Raw genomic sequence first — 21778 nt, forward strand, 5'->3', positions numbered from 1 at the left:
TATATTGAATAATAATTCTTGTAAGTACATTGTGAAAAGCCTATAAACACAAGGAAATGCCAACAAATAAAATCTACCTTGAACATTTCAATCTTAGACTTAGAGAATAAATTGCTCTTGTTTAACCTACCAAGTCTATGGTACTTTGTTATGGTAGCATAAAGAGATTTAATACAGTTTTCATTTCTCTCTTCAGAAATGTCAAGCATAGCCAAATCTTATGATTTGAAAACTCTAAAAGTCATACATGACTGCAAATGCCACCTTTTCAAAGAAGCCTTTCTGAACTGTTTGGTCATAAGCAGCAATCTTCTTCCTATAATTTTCGAACCCTACTTTATTTTCCAAGCATCAGTTATATACCTTTAAAATTTTATGGTCTATCATTTCTCAGTTATTCATATATACCACTACAGTTAGATTCTAAGAGAGCGAGATTCTATCTGACCTGTTAACTGTGATGTTTCTAGCAGAATACCTGGCACACAGTCATGACTTTATATATAAATGTATAATGATTCAAAAACATCTGGAATGCATAATTAAAATTCAGATATCCTCTCTCCTCTTGTTTATGAAAGATTCCTGGGACTTGAAGTATAGACATAAAGTTGACATAGGGACGTCACAATAAGGAAAAAGAGATGTCTGTTTGTACTTACTTTTTCAAGTGGTGACACTGTTTAGATAGGAGCGTTGTATGGCTATTGTTAATTTCAGTAAAGAAAACAGAAGGTCCTAAGGAAAAAATTCTATTCAAGCCTACACATGAATGAGCAGAATTGCTCCAGTATTTTTCCATATTCTATGTACATTCAAAGTTTCATGAGGCTTTCCCCAAAGTTCCTTTGTGGATCACTGAGATATTTAATATCAGCTAAAATGAATTATATTTCATGTATTTACAGATACCCAAGGAATCTTTATGTCCTGAAGATGTTAATTACAACCATCAAGGAAATTAACTTAACCAACTCATAGTGTATAATAGGTGCTTTACAATTTTAAAATACAAGAAAATATTTACCAATAATTTGTGGTGTAAAATAAAAACTGGCTGAAGGAAACAGAAGTGAATGGTGACTTATCAGTATTTGTTTCTCCTAGAATCTCTTATGACTGACAGACAGTTTGTAGGATGTTAAACAGAGGTGGGGATAAAAGGAGTTGATATTTATGGAGAGTTTAATCTGCCACAGGGCCTATTCCAACAATAGATGATGATGCAGGTATTAAACCCCTTTTACTAAGGAGAAAACTGAGGCAAATAAAAATCAAATAATATATGCAATCTAATAACAAGACAATGATTAGAAGAAATATTTAAAGTTGATAATCCTATTTCATAAGCTAGGGTTTACTTTATCTCTATTCCAGGCCAACTCTATACAACTTTTTTCCTCTGACTGGGTAATATGTCTGATCATTAAAAACTTATGATTTAATAAAGTAGTGGTTTTAGATTCTCCACCAAGATCCACGAATTCACTCTCCCTGGGTAGATGACTAAATTTCAAATACCAGATATGACTTTGTTATTGTTGAGTATGCCTTAATACCAATTGGAAAGCTATTGGTTACCACAAAGCTACATGTGTCATTACTGCGCATTAGGCGTTTTGTGCTATGATGTCATTATTTTGGTTCATAAGTATCATAGCTTGGTAGGGTTGTTGGTTACTTCTCTCTCTCTTAGAAGATTGCATGGAATCTGGTACAATGAAAGCTAGACATGTGTTCTTTTACCTGTTGATAAATGTAGTTCTCACCCCCCTCATCAAGATAACTTCTCTATACAACAGATGGAGCAAAGAATTACAGAAAACAACCAATTAGTCATAATTTTGAATGATGAAGCACATTTGTTAGTGATATCTGTATAAAATATCTTATTTATCCAAAGCTCAGGGAAATGTGGAAGAAGTTAGAAAGATTGTAAGAACCAGAAGAATAGGAGGCTTCGTATAAGCTTGTGTCTTTAAGTAAAGACAGAAGGTACACCCATAAAGCCTCAGTAATATGACTGGTCAAACATGAGTGGAACAAGGACAACACCAGTAGATACTATACGAGGGAAAACCCTCCTAACATAGATAAGGGAAAACTCAGGAGGATTAGACAAAGAACTACAAGTAAGTAAGGAATGCTGAGAGGGAGAGAAATAGGCATCACCAGGGAAGAGCACATCAATTGCTATCCAATAACCAATAAAAAGTTCTGAAAACAGGCATAAAAATATGCAAGTGACATTACACAGGCTGAGCAGGGTGTTTTTTAGGAATGTATATTTTTTACATCTACATAAATAGATGTAAAAGCAGTAAATGATAAAAGAGGCCATGACTTTGAAAGAGAGCATGAGAGGATATACAGGAAAGTATGGAGGGAGATAAGAAAGGGCAACTATATAATTATATCATAATTAGAAGTATTATAAATATTTCATTTCATTCTACCAATAATGATAGCAATAATTGGGAGTCATCTGCCTCAATACCATTCATAGTATAATGGCTTTCCTCCGGCATCATTTTCCCCCACAGTATTTTAAGAGAAAGATTGATCTGCATGTAGTTTCACCTCTGTCCCAAGGGTTCAGTACTATACCAGGAGCTTTTGTGTCATGAGAAACTTTGTCTTAATAATAATCACCTTTATACTGTCTGACTTCCTATGAAAAGAAGCTCGTAGTTAAACATCAAGGAAAAGGAATATTCACATAGGTTTTTCTTTACATAAAAGTGTTAATAATACATGAAAGTACACCTTGGACATTGACTTTTATTTGATCCACAAGGATTTTTCATATGTTTCTCACATTTTATTACCCACTGGATTTTTCTTCAATTAAATTGAATTCATTGGAAATATTTAAATAAAAACTTTTTACTCCAGAAAATGATCCCACCTCTCAAAATCAATTTTCGGGCCAGTTGAAACATTTCTTGTTTGTATTTATGACCCACTGAATGGTTTACTTTTTAATTAATCAACTACTGGTGAATTTTAATCAAAAATTTGAAAATCTTGTGAGAATCAGTATTGTCATAAATCATCATACTTAACTTGAACTAAGTTTTCATCCAGTATTCCCATTCTCTATAACAGGTTCTCAACCTGTACATCATGATCCTTTTGTTGGTTGAATGACCCTTTTACAGGTACAATCTAAGATCACCAGAAAAATACAGATAGTTACATTACCATTAATAATAGTAGTAAAATTATAGTTATAAAGTAGCAATGAAATTATTTTATGGCTTGTGTTCATCAGAGTATAAGGTACTATATTAAAGGGTCTCAGTCTCAGTGGTTGAGAACCACTGCAGAACAAATGTTTTTATCCTTAAATAACTTTATTTTATAAAGTGTTCTTTAGACAACCCTTAATTCATGTTTATAATTAAAAATACTCCATCTTCTCTCCATACCCTTATTTCAATATAGGAATTTACAAGGACATAAACATAGTCTTAATTTTTAAAGAATATAATTGAATCACTTATCTTCCAGGGGACTTGCTTCTCACTATTCTACTTATACCTTCAATAGAAAAAGTGAGAGCATAGAACTATGGGTATGGAAAGGCCAGATATATAATTATTTCATATTTTTAAAACAAAAAGACTCTTAAGATTAAAGAAAAATGAAAATTAAGAGATCTGCTATATTTTTTAAGAATTTGTTGTTTAATGATAGCAGATAGCATCTTTATGATGCTTTTTGATTGTGGTATGGGAAGATTTAAAACACACACACATGCTCAGGAACATGCACACACACGTACATACTCATATTAATTAGTGATTAACTCACTATATTTAATGCTGTCTGTCTCATTTATGAATGATTTGCTGACATCTATTTTTTTCTTAATTCTTTGTATTTTGTATTATTTATTATCATTTTTTTTACTAGCAGGCTCCAAAATAAAAGAGTGGACTAATAGTGCTTCACTCACATAAAAGTTTCCTACTAGCTACTTTAGAATGATAACACTTAACTTTAAACCACTTACCTTACATCATTTTGTTTATGGATTATGCCAAAATTTTGTATAGCATAACACATTCCTTATTTAAATAATAAAGTCTATTTCTAACTCATTGTTGGAATTTCATTTTTAAAAAGAAGTGCACTTCATCATTGGGCATATATCTAAAGGATGCTCAATCAAACTATAAGAATTGATAAAGAAAATGTGCAACATTTACACAATGGGAGTAGTGCTCAGCAGTAAAACATAATGACGTCTTGAAATTTGCATCCAAATGAATGGAACTAAAAAACCCATCCTGAATAAGGTAACCCAGATTAAAAAAGACAAGCATGGTATGTACTCACACATAACTGGATATTAGACAGAAAGCAAAGGATAATGAGTCTGTAGTCCTGGATTCCAGAGAAACTAGGTAACAAGGAAAACCCTAAGAGAAACATACATGGATCCTAGAAAGGAAAACAGACAAGATCTCCTGAGAAAAATTGCCAGTGTAGAGGTGGGCAGTATAGAGTATAGAGAATGGAGGGCAGAAGGAGAGGAGGACAGGTGAAGAGGAGGTGGAAGGAGAACTTGAGGGAATGAAATAGTCGAGATGGAGGAAGGAAGGAGATGTCTTCATTGAAGGAGCCATTGTGGGACTAGCAAGAAACTTGGCACTAGAGAAATTCCTGGAAATCTACAAGAATGACCCCAGTAAGACCCCAAGTAATAGTGGAGAGGCTGCCCAAAATACTTACTATCTTAAATATCACCACAGAATCTTCATCCAGCAACCAATGGAAGCAGTTACAGAGATCCAGAGCAAAACACTGGGCTAAGCTCCAAAAGAGAGGAAGAAGTCATAATATGATCAAAGGGGTCAAGACCATGATGATGATACACACTCAGTTTACCTGAGCTAATGTGAGCTCATTGACTCTGAATAGACAATAGGAGAACCAGCATAGGACCAAAGTAGGTGCTCTGAATGTGGGTGACCATCATTGGGCGGGGGCAGACTGTGGGGCTGCTGGCAGTGGGACCAGGATTTATTCCTACTGCTTATTCTGGCTTTTTTGAAACCCATTCTCTTTGGAGGGACACCTTGCTCAGCCTAGGTTTAGTGGAGAGGGTCTTGGTACTGCCTCAAAGCAATGTGCTAGACTTCATTGACTTTCCCATAGGAAAACTTATCCTCTCTGAGGAGTGGGATTGGAGGACAGGTAGAAAGAATATGGAAGGATGTTAGAAAGTAGAAACTGGGATTCGTATGTAAAATGAGAAAAGACAGATTTTTAAAGAATAAATAATAAAATTTATAAAAATTTTAAAGGTAGAAACAACGAAAGTCCATCATCTCACCCGGTATGAAAGAGTTCTCTATTGTACATCTTTATTTATACCACAAAAATCTGGTCAAATCTCCTTGCATGATTGATGTTCTTAGACATCCTGTGATTGAGTAATTCACAACAATCCTATCTGAAACTTGACTTTCTACAAAAAAATATAAATTTATACCTTTCTTCTCCTTCCCCTAAAGCTTCTGTTCATGTATCAGTGAGTGTTTAATTCCAAATCAGCTTTATGCATTAATTCCTGACATATTCATGGACTTATACTGCTGGTTCATTAGTGATAATTCTCACATGGTTAGCATTGTATAGAAGTCTCAACCCAAATGACATATTTTGTAAATGTGTGCTATCTTGGAGCTGTTTTTGATTTGCCTTAATAATTTAACTTAGTACTTGAGGTTAGTGTAAAACAGAAAGCTCTGTTGATTTAATTGTTCCTAGCATGTTCTGTCAATCAACCGCTTTGAGGAAGTGAATAAGACTTAGTTTATGCATGAGGCTTTGTTGTGCATTACTTAAATCATTCATATGAAGAAATTAAATAATTATTAACTACATAGAGAGACATTGTCATACTCAGACATAAATATATGCATATATGCTAGTTTTGAAATGTATGATTTACAATATATCGCCAAAGTTTATTTGAAGAAATAAGGAATCATAAGGTTTTTAAAGTATGAATATCAGACGAGCTCATCTCTGTATCTGAACACCCTTGAAGATTACATTTGAAGAAAATAAAGAAATATAACCTTGATTATAATATACCACTAATTTCTATAGCGTTTTTGGCATGAGTCAATAGAATGCTATAAGTGCATTTAAGTAATTTACAAACTAGAAAATATTTAATATATTATTACTTAAGGAAAATTATAGACAAAAACAACTGACCTTATCATCAATGACATTTAATTCTTAAGTGTGCTATTGCAAGGAATAAAAGTACCAATGTTGGACAGTAACATTGATTTCACATAAAGGAATTTAGATCAAGCTCTATCTATCTATCTATCTATCTATCTATCTATCTATCTATCTATCTATCTATCTCTTTGATTTTGTTGAAACAGGGTTTCTCTTTAGCTTTGGAGCCTGTTTTGGAACTTTTTCTTGTAGACCATTTTGGCCTTGAACTCAAGGACTTCCACCTGCCCATGCCTCCCTAGTGATGGATGGGGTTGAAGGCAGGTGCTACCACCCCTGGCTATCAAGGTCTCTTAATAAGGCTGGTGAAAGATAAGCTTTCTCTGGAAGAAAATACTCATTGTTCTTGATGTTAAAGTACCCTACAGAAGATATGGTTGCAAAAAAGGAATATTATTTTATAAAGACATTTCAGAAAATGCAGCAAAACAATATAGAACTAAAACAGACAATGTAATCTTTATCTTTGGATATTTTCATTTGCTCCATTTAAAACCAACAGAAGATGTTTTTCTACATTTTTGTCAAAATGATATATTAGTTCCTCTACAAAACAATTTCATCACAAAACCATATATTCCTTTATTAAATAAATACTGGTTTTGCTTATTCAATATCAATTTTATTGAGAAACTTTCCTTTTAAATCAACTTGTTATGTGTATTATTAATACTATAAGTGAATGAGTTGTGATATAAATGAAATATTTTTAACATAAGATCAAAGTAAACCATCCTTTCTTTAAACCTTTTGCCATTTATGCACAAAGCATAGTATTTTTTCTTTGTTCTTTACTAGGGGTAAAACTGCATTCTATATTTTGTTTAGACTTTCTCTTATGGTTTGGAAGATTAGTGTAAACACTAATTATATCTAACCATTAACAATGACTCAATTAAGTAAAATCTATGTCCATTTTTATATCCAATGAAGCTAATGGGATAGTATATTTGATAAGAGTTCTTTAGGATTATAATAAATGATAGAGTCTCTAGAAAGCCTGCTCTTTCTAGAGCACATTTTGAATTAGTGCAGTTGAGAATTAAAGGGAAATCTCACCAATTAAGTTTAGTTGTATATTGCATACATGAATTAAATGATGTTAATTTAAACTATCTAGTGGTTTGTAAAGTGACATTTAGTTGTATTTTTTCATAAGTGGAATAGATGTTTATTTAAAAAGCACTGCACAAAAATCCAGCATTTTACACAGATGAGAACTTGCTTGTATGTGACACAGAGACTAAGAGTCATGATTACTGTAATAGTTTAGATAAAATGCTGCACAATTCCCTGAGTGGAAGACCAAGGTGGGTCACAAGGGCAGCTGTAAAATGGTACAGTACCCTGAGGGGTGGCAACAGGCCACTGCTGGTAGTTTAGGATAGCAGCAAGTGGGAGTTCACAGTGGGCCATGAAGGGCAGCTGGTCTCATGAGGAGCCATGGCAGTTGGGAGAAGGATACAAATAGGCATGCCATGCAGATAAAGTGGATATTTATTTAGTGGGTTGTGGAAGGAAAGTGAAAGGGGAGGGAGGGAAAGGGGCAGAGAGATAGAGACAGAAAAGGAGAAGAGAAAGGAGAGGAGAAGCTACCTCTTCAGGAGAGTTCAGGAGAGAGAAGGAAAAGAAACAGCTCAGGTTGGAAACAGAAGGAAGATCTGATTGTCTCAGTGGATGGGGGAAAAAGTAGGTGGGGCTTGCCTCTTAAAGGGACAGGACAGACCATTGCATTCCCATCTCTTTTTTATACTAAAAAGGTGAAAGGTTAGACACAAAAGGGTTAAAGGAATTGGGATGGTGGATTCTCAAGACTCTTTCCTGTGTATTTGTGGGCATCATCTTGGGAGGGGAACCTGAGAAAGTTGGGTGCTTGTCACATCCTGGGGTAGCTGGTCTCTTTGCTCCTATCTGGTGTATGTGGTATGGAAATATCTGGTGTCTCTTATACATGTTTAAGATATTGGCAGAACAGAAAACAAAGTTAAATTTAGGAAAGAAAATTTTTAGGAACAGGGAATTGAGAAGGGTGTTTCTGACCTTTTGAAGGGGGATTATTTAATTCAGCTCCCAGGAACTCACAAGAAATTTTTGGATTTGTGAAAACATAAGTCTTAAAGAGCAGCAGAATGATTGTGACAGATATTTTTGCATAATGAAAAGTATCTTTAAGACTATGAAATGCAGCGGGAGAGAGAATATCTAATTGAAATTTGTTTGGTGAGGCTGTCCTTTTAAATGACAAAACCTCTATGCTGTCAAACTGCATCAGCGATCTATGAGAAGGATAAAATTTTACTTGAGTTATTGATCAAAAATGATAGAGAACTCATTTGGTTGGTACCTAGAGATATTCTTCAGTGTCGTCCATGGTCACTGAAGGTGGTATTTGCCTTTTGCTGTTTAATAAGGGCATGCAAGGTTCCAGAAGGTCCTGTGAACTAAGAAGTCTGTAGTAAGACTTCAATACTTTGAGACATCAAACAATTAACTCATCAGAAAATCATTCCGTTGTTTAGGCAGTGAACCCACTCTAGACCAAGGATCCTGAAGGCAGTCACTCTACATCAAACCTCATAATTCAAAAGAAGGAGCAGAGATATGCCAGTATACTTTGACCTTTGGTCAGGGTGGAGTGGTTCTAACTGTATGGGCCATCTTAATGTCCAAAACACAATTAGGTCAGAGTGTGTAGCCACACTTGTTAACAACTTTGAGCAAGCTAAATTTCTCTGGCCTTCAGACAAGGAAGAAATAGGCTGACATTTTTGGGCATCAACAAACATCCCATGACCCAAAATGATCTCCAACATCTTGAAGTCTGCAACACAATCCAGGCTTTACCTTAATAGCTTCACACAATGCCCCCCCCCCAAAGCCTATAAGCAAGGACTCCCTTGCCATACACTTAGCCTTAGGGATTTTACTTAATTTTTGAGGATGATTCCATAACTCCTTTCTTGTATCCTTCAGAATTCTGAAAATCAGAAGAACATAGATAAAACTGTCAAGTTCTGCTTGCTGAGGCTGGAAATTTTGTCCCTCCTTGAATTGAATTTGCATAAGATTATCAATTTTGTTTAGGTCTAGGGAATATCTAGGGTCTTTTCCTTTCACAGGATGCAGGGTGAGCTGGGTGGAGTCTCACCCTGAAGCTAGCACTCTGCTTATTTCATTTACTCCCAGGACTTCCATTGAGCATTTTACATGCTCAGACACAGGACTTTGCTTCAATGTTATGTGTCCTGGTTCTTTTAGATCCTCAAACTGTAAATTTTATATTTCTCTTTTTCCTGCTTGTTCATTTTCATTGTAAATTCCCCAAAAAGTTGATCACTAATAACTATGTCTCAAGAAAGTCAATTCTATGTTGTCTTGACATTTCCTTTGCCAATAGTAGTCCAAGAGTCTTCAGTTTAGCCCCAGGCAGATTTTTAAGACCAGGGTGAAAACCAGGCACGTTCATTGCCAAAATGTCATAAAAATGGTCTCTATGCCAACTGATAATATACCTTCCCTCTGAAACATCTTGAATTAGTCCCTGACAGTTCACATTGCTCTCAGCAAAAACAGTCTTCCAGTTTCTACAAGGATGACTCATTAAATCATGCATAAAACATTCAATCACTTTTTCCTTTCACATTCCTAAAATATTCAATATTCCTCCAAACACCAGGCCAGGCCTATCACAGCAATACCTGTGTCCCTAGTACCAGCTTCTGTCTTAGTGACTGACAGTTAAAAGACACCATGAACAAGGCACACAAGAATGGCATAAATTTCAAATTTATGATTATTTTATATATTCTGAATAATCTTCATATTGTATGTTATGGAAAGCTATGAATCAAATGTACAGAAATAATTCACTAAGTTTAATAATGAGCTATAACAATCATGGGTGTGTGTGAGAGAGTGAGAGAGAATTATATATATATATATATATATATGTATATGTATATATACATATATACACACACATATATATGATAAACAGCAGAGGATGTTAAAGACATGTTCTGTGGCATCTTCAAAATACTTAATAAAATGAAGAATATACTAGAACATAAAGGGGTCATGTACATGCAGGGCACAATTAATATTGTGACAATGTGGTCATAATAAGAGAAATTTATAAATGTAATACAGTCTGCATGACAAGTCTAGCAATTCCCCACAAAATTAGAAATAATCCTTTACTTAATATAAAAGTCACAAGTTCACAGCTAGCAAAAACAATCCTAAGCAGAAGAAAAATTTTGAAGTTATAACAATATCCAAAATACAAACCAGAGTGGTACTGAAACATAAAGTCCCTCATAGAAACCAGAAGAAAGCCTTCTAAATTTGGCCTGATTTACAAATATTATTGGATACAAGACAGTTCTAAAGGTGGTTAACTTTCTGTCCTTTTCACTGTCATCAATCTTAACATAATTTACTGGAAATGTGACTTTAATCCTTGGGTGACTAAAATTAATGTTCTATAACCATTGGAATTTGAAGATTTTTGACACAGTGTAACACTGAGTTATATGTTAATGCCTTATAAAATTTGATTAAATGTGTTCTGGATGACAAGGAATCTGTGCTGTGATACTACTTCCTAAAATATGGTTAATTGAAAATTAATTTCTATTTTAAGTCTATGAGATACAATTAGAAATTCTCTTTCAATAATTGTAATTTATAAGCTATTTTTTATTTCAAGGCATTCTTAATTGACTACAAATAGGTATTACGACATAATTTGAATTCCCCAAAGATACATTATTATAGCTTTGCTCAGTATCGTGTACTTTTCACTGCATTTCATTCCATATATAATCATACAATTCTTAGCTTATATAATTTTCAGCTCAAAAACGATAGATCTTATTTGCCTTATATATAAAGAAGAATTATTTAGAGGCACAAGAATGAGAATATCTCACTTTTATTCTCCTATCTTAGTTTCTTTCAGTGGTTTTACAGGAATTGAAACATTTATGCCAACCACTGAGCAGAGCTTGACTGTGTTTCCTTTGTAGATGAGATAAAGCACTAGGGTGATATTTTCAGGTGAATAAAGACATTGACTTAAAAACACAATCACATAAACACATGGAAGGCACAGGCTAGGGAGTCAATTTAAGACTTCTGTTTGGATAACGTCTTTATCCATTATATCTGTTTCCAAAGAGCTTTACATTAAAACTCTCCCCAGACAAAGAATTAGCCCATATTTAAGTTTCAGGCTAAAGATATAATATTTTATTTCATCACAGTGCTCTTTGCTATATGTTTTGGAGTGTGTTTAATTTTCTTTCATTACCATAATGGGTCAGAGTACAAATAATGGGTCAGAGTGTGCGGAATAGTGATTGTAACAAAATTGCCACTTTAAAAGAAGAGGTCCTGCAATTAGCTGATGGATTGAGCAAGATAACAATAGCTGGCAGAACACTCACTAGGTCCTTCATGGAAATCCGTAGAATAAATGGACAAGATATTTACCCTTCAAAAATACAGCAAGTATTACAGGCATAATTCAGAGTGATATTCCAAAAGGCTGGAGACAAGCCAAGGCTTGGGAACATTTCAGCCCTAATAGGAAGACAGTAATGACTACAGAGGTATGGTTTAAACAGGAGTGGGATGATGGGAAAAGCACACATCTGGCTTATCAAGCTGATTGCATTTTAACTAAACTGAGGTAATACAACAGTAGCTAGACTTAGAAACTTTAAGTGGGTTCATAAAAAATTTAGCAAACCCCAGAGAGTCATAACATTGAGACAAACAGACTCTCAATAGGGCAAATTCGAAACTAACATAGTAGAGAACAATGGAACATCAAAGGTTGTGCAGAGAAATATGGGCCCTCAAAAATGAGTTTATATGTTTACCCATGAATTAAGTCTGAGTTTGTGAGGACTTACTTTATGAATTCAATACAATAAGGGGATTTAAACGACAACCCTGAAATGCATAGTCTCCATCCCAGAAAATGGAAAAGCTAGGGAAGGACAGGTTTTCTTTGTTAATGTTAATTCTACCTGGCCACTTGCAAACAGTATTTTAAAGATGATTTATTCTTTGCTAAATGCAGCAGTGAGCTTTTGCCTCAAAGAAACCATCCAATGCTGTCTCAAACTGCCTAAGTATTTCAGCACAAATCTTTAGGGAGTAACACGGCGGGATTTACCAGATCGTCTCCCTATCTTTTTCTCTGTTAAATCAAATTGCAGCTGGCATTCAGAGAGAGCTTCGAGGCTGATAGATACTGGGTAGTGGAGAATGGGATCAATAAGGGCTTCTCCACTTTGTCACAGGTCAATATGTTGAAGTGGCTCTCACATGGAGGGAAAACGAAAGTTAGGGCGAGATAGAGAGAACAGGTAAAGGAAAGGACAGGAAAAGAGAAAAAGAGGGAAGGAGAGAGAGAAAAAAAATGAATGAGAGAGTTGCAAGAAAGGGGAGAAAGATGGGGAGAATGTGGAGAGAATGCAAAGCTATCAAGTTGAAGATAAAATTTATTCTATGTCATGCTATAAAAGCATATTATAAGAATACATCCAAAGTGCAATAGTAAACCTTGTTCTAGAAAAACCACCTTGGTCATCATGGTCTCCACACATCTCCCCTGTCTGGTAAGTATACCATCTTCAAGATGCATATTAAAGGCGCACCTTTTCCCAGTTCAAATGATCTGCATTAAATTGTGTATTCCTGCCTCAAGATAGAGATTAAAAGCGGATCTTCCAACTGCAGCTCTTATAGACCATGCTGGCCTTGAACTCACAGAGATCTATCTATTTCTTCTTTCTGAGTGCTGGTATTAAAGGTATGCATGCACCACCACCACCCAGCTTGGTTGGTGCTTTCATAATGTGGAGAACTACCATTAACTAGCCCATAGTCTTCTCTTCCTCAATCAACCCATGGTGGGGAACACTCAATAAGACTATAGGCACATCCTTGGCAGTAGATGACAATGCAACTTTAGTAAAAATAATAGACATTTGGACTTGTGTTTTCAGGACCTGCTTAGGCTTGATCATGTATATAATACTTCCCCATTGATAATGGATTATTGCTATGCACATTTTACTTTAAGACTTGGTGGATTAGTATCATCCAACTCATGATGGGCAGCTCACATCACATGGTAACTTGGTGGCCCATTGTGAAACTTCAGTTTCCATTAAGGCCCAATAGCAGGCCAAGAGCTGACTTTTAAAGGAAGAATATTTGTATGCAATGGATATTAGAGCATTTCTCCAAAAGCTCAATGGTCTGCTCTATAAATCATCTACAGAACACTGGCAAGGGTTCCAAATATCTGCCACTATCTGCCACTAACAGCTCAAATACCACAGGACTTATTGATTAATATGGTCCAATTGATAGAGCAGACTTCACATCAGCCTGGAACTGCTGATCTCTTGTTCCAGGCATTATACAAAGCTAGCAGATATCTGTGTCACTTGTTTATATGGGTTGAAGTAACAAACTCAAGTGAGGAATGGATTGTCTCCAGAATCCAAATAGGTCCACTAAATGTTGTACTTCTTTCCTGACGATGGGAGGGGACAGATGTACTAACTTATCTTTCATCTTTAAAGAAATATCTCTGTATGGCCCACATCACCGGACTCCTAAGAATCTCACTGAGGTAGATGATCCTTAAATTTTGGTTATATTTATTTCCCATCCTCTTATGTGCAAATGTGTTATCAGTATGTTCAAAGAGAATGATCCCTCCTGCTCACTTGGTCCAATCAGCATAATGTCCTCAATATAATTCACCAATGTTGTATATGATGGATTTGAGAGATGATGAAGGTCCATTCTAAGTTCTGACAGAGAGCTGGAGAGTTAATATATCCTTAAAGTAAAACTGTAAAGGTTTATTGTTGGCTTCAACAACCGGAATCAAAATAAAATACTTTTTAAAAAATAAACTTGTGATATTGTCTTAGTATGAATCCATCTGTTTGAGTCTTTGAAGTATGGGGATTATAGACCAAATCTATCATGCCTAGCTGTTTAATAATATGAAAGCAAATGAAGAGGAAAGACACCCACAAACATATACAAATGAGTTCAATAAAGGGTTCTTCAATAGTCTTATTTATTATAATGGACTTTTGAGAAGTATTGAAAGCCATACAGGTGCACCATGACAAATTATGATCAATGTGCATATAGACATGACATATTAAACACAACCATCTAATGACAATTTTAAGTTGAATTATGAAATCTCATAATCATTTTAGAATGTTTTTACATCTTCAATAAAATATTACTTTTTAAAGGTAAAATCCTAGCTATTACACCTCCATTGTTTCATCCTCTGGTGTCTGGTCTTTCCAAATATGTAACTCTCATTAGCAGAGGTGTTAAGCAAAATGCTTCCTATTGCTAAATATCCAGGAACATGAATATTTATACTGTATTCATGTCAAAGTAAAGAAACCTGAATATAGAACTAATTGAATTGTACATGGACTGTCATTTTCTTTACATTGTAAGCAAGAGCCATACACAAGGACATAAATGTTAGTAATCTCCCCTTAACTGAAGTCATCCAATCAACACTGTTATGTTTAGAGGGGGCAGAAGTAAACTAGGGTAGCATATGCACAAATCTCTGCAAACACCCAATCAAGAAAGAAGGGCAAACACTGTAACAGCAAGTAACACAAAATACCACAATCACCTTTCTTATTACTCACATTTTCTCAGAAGTTCATTTTAATTAACTATACTTTTAGGAACAAAATATGGTCCCTACACAGGATATTTATATATGAAAAGAGTTTTTTTATTTAAATGAAATTTAGGCCCTGGCAATGCTGAAACAGCCTGAATATGGTGGCTCTGTTGAACTTGTCCATATTAGGTTTCATGGTCTAAGTTGATAAGGACGACTGGCCAGGTCTCTTCCTCATATTTATATCTACACTCATCAAAATACATTTCCTTCAGAACACCTTTTGTGGTTTTTTTTTTCCGGATCTATGGCCATGTTTTCATTCAATCTAATGTAACAGATTGCTGTAGACAACATTCTACCACGTTAAGTAAAAGAAAATAGTCATTCTAACTTATAATTAATTTTGTTTGGGAGTAGAAATCTAATTCATATTGATTTTGAGTAAACCTTTACGTACCCATCTGCTCTGTTTTAAGCTAAGCTTTGTACAGATCAATGCTTCTCACAACTTGCACTAAGTAATCAATGGGGAAGGAAAATCTTTATTTACTGTCCAGTAATTATGTTTACATTCATATGAAATATTATAAGATGTGCAAGGCCATCCTGGAGGATGAATTCATGACCCCTGGATCACAAAAAGATTGCTTTGCTTTGTATTTTACTCAAATGAAGCAAATCTGATGAATGTATTCAGAAAATTAAAGGGACAGCTATGTCTTACCTTTGCTTCCTTTCAGTTCCCAAGACCAAGGTCATTGTCAACAGTTGCATGATCTTTCAATCCCAGGAACCCTATAATTGCTGAACTGCAGCTCACAGTAACATGGCTGCCAGAACCAGCCTTATTTCCTAAACTGTGATCAGTTCTGGTATTAAGCTGACCACCTGCTCACTCACAGCCACACTCTCACTTCATATATTTCACCCTGGCCATTTTAACCTGGAGCACAAACACAGTCTCTCTAAACGTTTGAATCTCCAACATTGTGGAGTACAGTCTAGACACGAACATACTGACATTGTGCTTCAAAATCACATAGAAAAGGAGCCCTGTTCTTTTCCAACCACATCTTGGCTATCATTGGCAAGATCAGTGTGACTATTGTCCTCTGTGAAAGGAAGATGAAGAGATGTCTAAAGACCAGTGGTAGAAATAAAAGCAAATGAGAAACCGTGTTCTTCTCATCACCATGTTTTACATTTAAGTAGCTCGACAAGCATGGAACAATTAAGTCTAGGTTTCTGCTTTCCAGCAAAGATGAACAGATGGGCCTAGAATGAAACTGCCCATCAAAATCTGTTTTGTCCTGTTTTATTACAGCTATTCAGATAAGGAATGCAGATTGAAATAAGTAAGAGTTGTAAACAGGTTCTGCTTTCAATAACTAAACACATTCACAGGACCGTGAATAAAAGACAAATATCTTGTTCACTGTGGATTCTTGTCAACTAAAGAAGCTAGAGATTACGCATGGCAAATACTTGCAAAGTAATGTTAGGTATATGAAAACTGGAATTATGCACGAAATGTGGCAACTGTCCCATTCAGAATAATGAAAACACATGAACCAAATTAGTAAATACAAACTCATTGTGAAACCTATATTGGTTTGTGAGTGTGTAGAGTTGTGTACATGCATGTGCATGTGAGTATATGGATATTCAATTGTCCGTGTGTTGGTGCAGAGAACAAGCTTATGTTTTGAGCACCAGGTGCTGTGCATCTGGTTTTGGAAATAGTCTCTCACTGATCCAGAGTTCTCTAAGAAGGCTAGGCTGGATGGTCACTCAGCATCCAAATCTGCCTGTTTCTTCCAACTTCATAGTTGGACTCCAAGGCATTAGGTTTGGTTTTTCATAAGTGATCTGAGGACTGAACTAAGAACACCTTGTTATCAAGGTTAACAGGTTTTTAAATTTAATTAAAATAAAATTTCATCATAATATGTAGTCATATTAAATCCTGGAATTGACTTGAGACTCCACATCAGACATTGTACTTTAATAAGACAATCATAAGATAATATGAAGCTTGGAGGAAAGTAATAAAAGATAGACAAAAGATATTTTTATTAATACTTACAAGACTCAGTACAAAAGATGAGTCTCACTTAAGAAAGCTGGAAAATACTTCTTTTCCTCTGTCCGAATGAGATGTAAGAGACCACAGACTAGTGAATTATGAGTATATGAAGCAACTGATTCAACCTTAAGATTCCCAGAACTAGGCTTCCGGCGGAGCTCTGGACCGCGGAACCTCCTAGCGTGGCCTCCAACCATGACCTCTCTGCAAGCCAAGGATGCGTATCTGCAGGACTTGGCCAAGAAGATCTGCACACAGCCTGGCCCCGAGCGGCAGGGGAGCAAGTGGGCTGTCAGAACAAAACGCTTGGAAGCTGCTGGGCCCCCCAAAAAGAAAAGGAAGAAAACACAGAAGAAATCTCGGGACCAGGAACAGAAAACTGCAGAGCACAAGACTAAGGCCCCAGGGAAGACAGCTCCCACCTCGTCTAGGGCTAAGAAGCCAATGGAATCCAAACAAGAGAAGAACTCCAGCTCCCTGGAGTCTCCTAAAGATGGCCAAGCCACAGCACCTGACTCTGTCTTTGCACTGGATTTCCTGCGCCAGCGGCTGCATGAGAAGATGCAGCTGGCCCGGGGCCAGGGTAGCACCAAGGAGCTGTCAGCTGCCACCCTAGAGAAAAGACAGCGGAGGAAACAGGAGAGGGAACGGAAGAAGAGGAAGCGGAAGGAGCTTCGAGCAAAGGAGAAGGCTGCAAAGGCTGAGAACAAGGAGGAGCCGGCTGAGGCACCCCCAGATGTGGCCTGCAAGGAGCCGTGGGAGTCAGGGCTTATCTTTAATAAGGTGGAAGTGACTGAAGAGGAGCCGGCCAGCAAGCCCCAGTGGAAGAAGGAGAAGCGGCAGAAGGTGAAAGGGAACCTGACACCACTGACGGGCAGGAACTACAGGCAGCTGCTGGAGCGTCTGCAGGCGCGGCAGGGCCGGCTGGAGGAGCTGTGAGACCAGGATGCAGGCAAGGCCCAAGAACTGGAGGCCAAGATGAAGTGGACCAACTTGCTGTACAAGGCGGAGGGTGTGAAGATCCGTGACAATGAGCAACTGCTGAGGGAAGCCTTGAAGCGTAAGGAGAAGCGCAAGGCACAGCGGCAGCGCCGGTGGGAGAAGCGCTCAGAGCACGTGATAGAGAAGATGCATCAGCGTCAGGACAAGCGGCGCCAGAACCTGCGCAAGAAGAAGGCCGCGAAGGCCGAGCGGCGGCTGCAGAAGGCCCGCAAGAAGGGCCGGATACTGCCACAGGACCTGGAGCGCGCAGGCCTCTCCTGAGCAGCTTGCACCTGCCACATTCCTGGCCAGACACCTAGGTGACAGACCGCGGGTCTCCTATGTGAGACTGATGCGTTCTTGCACCACACAGCCATAGTGAGGGCTCCATTCGTGTGCCAAGAGGATGTTTTGCCATCGTCCTTAAGTAGAACAGTGTCCTCCAGTCCCTGGGAGGGATGAAGAGGATCTGTGCCCAAGTCTTGTGAGGGTGTGTGTCTGTCTTTCTGTCTGTCTCTGTGTGTGTGTGTGTGTTCATGTTTCTGAAAACTCCAGAAGCAAGGTAGTACAGTTGAGGTGAGCTGCCCACCTGACCTTCCTACCCACCTGTATTTCCGGTAGCCATGAGAACAAAAGGCCTTGACTACTGCTTCAGTGTTCACAAGTCTCTGGCAACAGAAGGGAGCCCACAGGAGTTCTCAGGGGAATATGATCCTGTTAGGTCTGTCTCTGGGCCAGAGCTTCAAAACCCAGAGTCTTTCTGGGATCTGCAGGGTGTGCCTTGGGTAACATGGCCTCCTGTGAGCCAGTTGCTGTCAGAGGCTTGGGAAGTAGTGGTGTACTGGCTAGTTTATGTCAGTTTAACATAAGCTAGAGTTATCTGAGAAGAGGGAGCCTCACTGAGGAGACAACCTCACTGGACTGGCCTGCGGGCAAGTCTGTGGTCCACTTCCTTTACTGGTAAATGATGTGGCAGGGCCCAGTTCATTGTGGGTAGTGCCACCTCTGGGCTCGTGGTCCTGGGTTAGATAAAGCTGGCCATGGGGAACAAACCAGTAAGCGATGTTCCTCTATGGCTCTTCCTTTTTTAGTTCTGCCTCAAGGTTCTTGCCCTGACTTCTCTTGGTGATGTACTGTTACCTGGAAATTAACATGAAATAAACCTTTTCCTCCCCCCCCCCCAAAAAAAAAGATTCCCAGAACTACATCATTATCGGGAGCAATCAAAGCAATGAGAACATAAATCTTTAACCTATTTATGCATTCAATGCGATGCACATTTTCAATGCACTCAATGAGTTGTAAGGTTCCTAATTAATTTCAATCAATCCCCAAATTAATAAAAATCAACTATTGTTAAATATACCTCTTTAAATACATCTTATTAAAGGCAATCAGAAGCTTTTAGTACTCAGAGATACATATAGTATTTAATCTTGAAGAAGACATGACTACCTGGTGATATATGATTATTAATTTGCTCCTTAACAACTATGTTCCTTTGAAAACTATGAAATGCATGGACTTACAGTTTCATTGTGTAAATCTCAATTAAACTGTGGCAAGATATAAAATCAACTTAATGAAAATGAAATAAATATTGATTAGTATGTGGCTAGAAAAAAATAAAAAAATAAAAAATGTCAAATGTTTAACATTAACTCAAAGTATACCTAATATTTAAAAATATTATTCACTACTGTGGAACAACTTTTCTATACTATGAATATGTATTATGCTCATTGGTCATAAAAAAGCTAACAGCCTGGTAGTTGGACAGGAAGGTAGGTGGGAAAGCTCGACTGAGAACGATGGTAAGAAAAGCAGATTTGGGAGAACCACCAGGCAGTCAGCACCCAAAAAGCAATACATGCTAGAGGACAGGGAAAGCCATGAGCCACATGGCAATACATAGATTAATAGAAATGGGTTAATTTAAGTTTTAAGAGCTAGTTAGTAATAAGCCCGAGCTATTGGCCTGGCATTTATAATTCATATTCAGCCCCTGAGTTGCTTATTTGATACCAGATGGTCCGGACAGGAAACGTCCATTTACATAAAACCACGCATTTTATCAATATATCTTTAAATCTAGAGGACTAAGAAAAAAAATCTACTTTATAGTCATTAGCCTTAAATTTACTGGATTGATAGAAACAAACCTCACAGACAAATCTACAGGTAACTGCTAAAAACTAAACTGAACTTATGTAGGCCAGCTTTGAGAAGCAGAATGGAAGCCCAGAGAAGCAGCCACCCTGTTGATCAGTAGGAGTGCAATAGTAATATGAGAACTGAGAAGTCTGAAGCCATTTTAAACCCAGGGAACCCTTAATGGCAAATGAGAAATTCTATTTCCAGAAAGAACTGACAGTAAGTTAAGATACTGGCAGGGAGAATGAATATAGAGATTGAGACTGTATCACCAACGAGGAATACTTCAATTCCCATTTTGGCACAATGGTAGCAAGACAAAGAATGACCTCACAGGCCATTATCAAAAATGATCTGCCCAGAGTACATTGTGTCTAACGTTCTAGAACATTACCAAGTGGATAATTTTACCTGAGTAGTTCATGAAAAAAATACCACATTGTATAATATCTTAAGCTAAAAGCTATCTGTGGACGATGTGGAAATTATTAGGGCACTTTTAAGTAAACTAAGGCTCATCAGTTACACACATCAGGACAGAGAAAATCTTGCTTTTCACAGCACTGCAGGGTTTAATCACCAAATATATGCTTTATACTGTATTGATAAGCTAAATACCAACTCTATTGATGTACTTTGTTAATACATATTACAAACATAAGCATATTTTTGTGTATATGTAGAGAAAATGTACAAGGATATATGCATTAATGTGAATATTTCAAGATATCTTATAAGGTAATTCATGGTGCATACATTTGAAGTATCATTTCTCACAGCCAGAAATATTCTTTTTCTAGAAGTACATTTTAAAAAATGCAACCACAATTATAATCCATTTCTCACGATGAATTATATTTAACTAGAGTGAAATAATAATTGACACTTTAATAACAGAACAAAAATTGCTTTCTCAATATTGGTATGCGTAGTAATAATTCAAGGGGTTTATGGGCTTTACCAAGGTATGAGCATATCCCACATGCAATCAAGATTTCTAGAATTGAATCTTCTATTGAACTCCAAGGGTCCTGTACAGGGGGAAGCCACCCCTCATGAAGTAAATGACCTAAACTTGATTCTCAGTAGCAAAATGGTAGAAAGAGACTTGCCTCACTCAGGATAGTGTTTTCTATTTCCATCCATTTGCATGCAAAATTCAAGAAGTCCTTGTTTTTTACTGCTGAGTAGTACTCTTATATGTATATATTCCATACTTTGAGGAACATGGGATATACTCACTCATATTTGGTTTCTAGCCATAAATATAGGACATTGAGCCTATAATTAGTGATCCTAGAGTAGCTAAATAAGAAGGAGAACCCAAAGAAAAACATATAGGCATCCTCCTGAATATTAACCTTCATCAGGCGATGAAAGGAGACAGAGACAGAGACCCACATTGGAGCACCGGACAGAAATCTCAAGGTCCAATTCAGGAGCAGAAGGAGAGAGAGCACGAGCAAGGAACTCAGGACTGCGAGGGGTGCACCCACACACTGAGACAATGGGGATGTTCTATCGGGAACTCACCAAGGCCAGATGGCCTGGGTCTGAAAAAGCCTGGGATAAAACCGGTCTCG

At 37.1% G+C, this 21778-nt stretch overlaps 2 protein-coding genes and 1 pseudogene across 2 annotated transcripts in view; 2 read left to right on the plus strand and 1 right to left on the minus strand.

Annotated features, from left to right (window-relative positions):
* The window catches only part of Galnt13 (polypeptide N-acetylgalactosaminyltransferase 13), a 565342-nt gene that overhangs the window by 234130 nt on the left and 309434 nt on the right, over nt 1-21778 (minus strand). The window lies entirely within an intron of this gene.
* Nucleotides 17256-19217, plus strand: LOC126500262 (surfeit locus protein 6-like; annotated as a pseudogene).
* Nucleotides 17989-19217, plus strand: LOC126500264 (surfeit locus protein 6-like). The gene has a single exon (XM_050140006.1). It carries the CDS (start codon nt 18039-18041, stop codon nt 18321-18323), a length of 285 nt encoding a protein of 94 aa, XP_049995963.1. The 5' UTR covers nt 17989-18038; the 3' UTR covers nt 18324-19217.

The sequence above is a fragment of the Alexandromys fortis genome, unplaced genomic scaffold (genome assembly GCF_014885135.2).
Source record: "Alexandromys fortis isolate MF-2015 unplaced genomic scaffold, M_Fortis_MF-2015_v1.1 scaffold_33, whole genome shotgun sequence".
Taxonomy (NCBI): Eukaryota; Metazoa; Chordata; class Mammalia; order Rodentia; family Cricetidae; genus Alexandromys; species Alexandromys fortis.